Below are 1,467 nucleotides of genomic sequence, written 5' to 3'. Positions count from 1 at the left end.
GAGAGAAGACATCTAAACTACAAACAGCTCTGTCTCTCCTCATCCTCCTCCTCTTTCACTCTCTCTCTTTATTAAGACACATCTTGATGATTCCTCCAGCAGGTAAACAACAATTGCAACTTTGTACTTGTATATTTACTGGTATTTTATTATTAGGTAACTGCTACCAAGTACAATGTACTACTGGTGTTACAGTTACTGATACAAATTACCTCCAGTCAGTAGTCTTACCTGGAGGCAGCAGTTCTAACCTGATTTACAATGATCTCTATTTAATTGTTTGTCTACGTATGCTCCTCCTCTTATCAGGAGATGTTGAACTCAATCCTGGTCCTATGATTGATGATCGACCTGATATTTTCCTATTACTTCAATTGCTTGAACCGCTTGTTGACTGGAAACCATTTGGTTTATGTTTAGCTGGAATGAAAGAACATGAAATTTTCAAAATTGAACAAGAACAGATAAAAATTGAAGACAAAAAGTTAGTGTTATACTCAAAATGGTTGTCAGTCAATCCTAAAGCAACATGGAGAAATGTCATTGATGCACTAACTAGTATAAATCAGAATAAACTAGCTCAAGATATTAAAGATCACATATACAGTGATGCTACCTCTACAATGTCATCATTATCACCAAAAATATCATGTTTTGACGGTAAGCTAATGAATTAAGTACCGTATAGGGGTTTTATTTTGCTGGTATAAAATTTCACGTATTTGTTCAGATTTGCCATTTGTTGGTATAAAATTTTCACGAATCTTACCTTCTGCAGCCATTTTTCCTAGTGTGCCACACCTCTTTTGTGGAATTTAATTTCATGAATTTAATGAAAACGCGAAATTCATGAAATTTATTTCCAGTGAAATATAACCCCTATATGGTATCACTTATTTATGTATTATTGCTTATAGGTGACACTGAAATAATATTCTTTCCAAAAGATGATCAAACAGTTCAAGATTCTTTGGATGAATTACAAACAAAATTCTCTCACATTATGACAGAAATAAAATTAATATTTCATAAAAAAGTAACTAATAATGATGAACTATTAACTAAAATATCATATTGGGTTGAGCATCAACTTAATTTGAAGCATGTTACAGTAGATAATGTTTTAGATGACATTTTTGCAAAGATACATATGTATCATCGTTATGACTTCATTGACTGTAGTCTGATAGTTGCTATGTGTAATGAGTTTATAAGTGATGAAAAAGATCTACTCGATGAACTGAAGGCTTATTCATTAAAAGCTAATACATTTCGTTCATCAAGACCAATTATTGAACTAAAACAAAAGCTACGTAAAGTGTATGGACCTTATAGAAGATGTTTAGAGAATATGCCATTGATTTGTATTGAACTTCAGAATCCATGGAATGATGTTAAGATTAACGGACTTTATATTCTGATTGAAAGATTGCTACCAAAAGAACTTAGACAGTCAATAATGAAATG

General features: G+C 32.0%; 1 protein-coding gene across 1 annotated transcript; it reads left to right on the top strand.

The window, feature by feature from the left end:
- Positions 1-274: 274 nt before the first annotated feature.
- Positions 275-1,452, top strand: LOC109591512 (uncharacterized; the record flags this gene model as incomplete). Its single annotated transcript, XM_020007239.1, has 2 exons — positions 275-660; positions 918-1,452. Coding segments are annotated over exons 1-2 (905 nt in total), but the record flags the coding sequence as incomplete, so codon positions are not given.
- Positions 1,453-1,467: the final 15 nt, after the last annotated feature.

Source organism: Amphimedon queenslandica, unplaced genomic scaffold, assembly GCF_000090795.2.
Source record: "Amphimedon queenslandica unplaced genomic scaffold, v1.1 AMPQUscaffold_7974_Cont20079, whole genome shotgun sequence".
Lineage (NCBI taxonomy): Eukaryota > Metazoa > Porifera > Demospongiae > Haplosclerida > Niphatidae > Amphimedon > Amphimedon queenslandica.
Note: the sequence above shows the minus strand (reverse complement) of the source record. Positions and strands in the feature narration are given on the sequence as shown.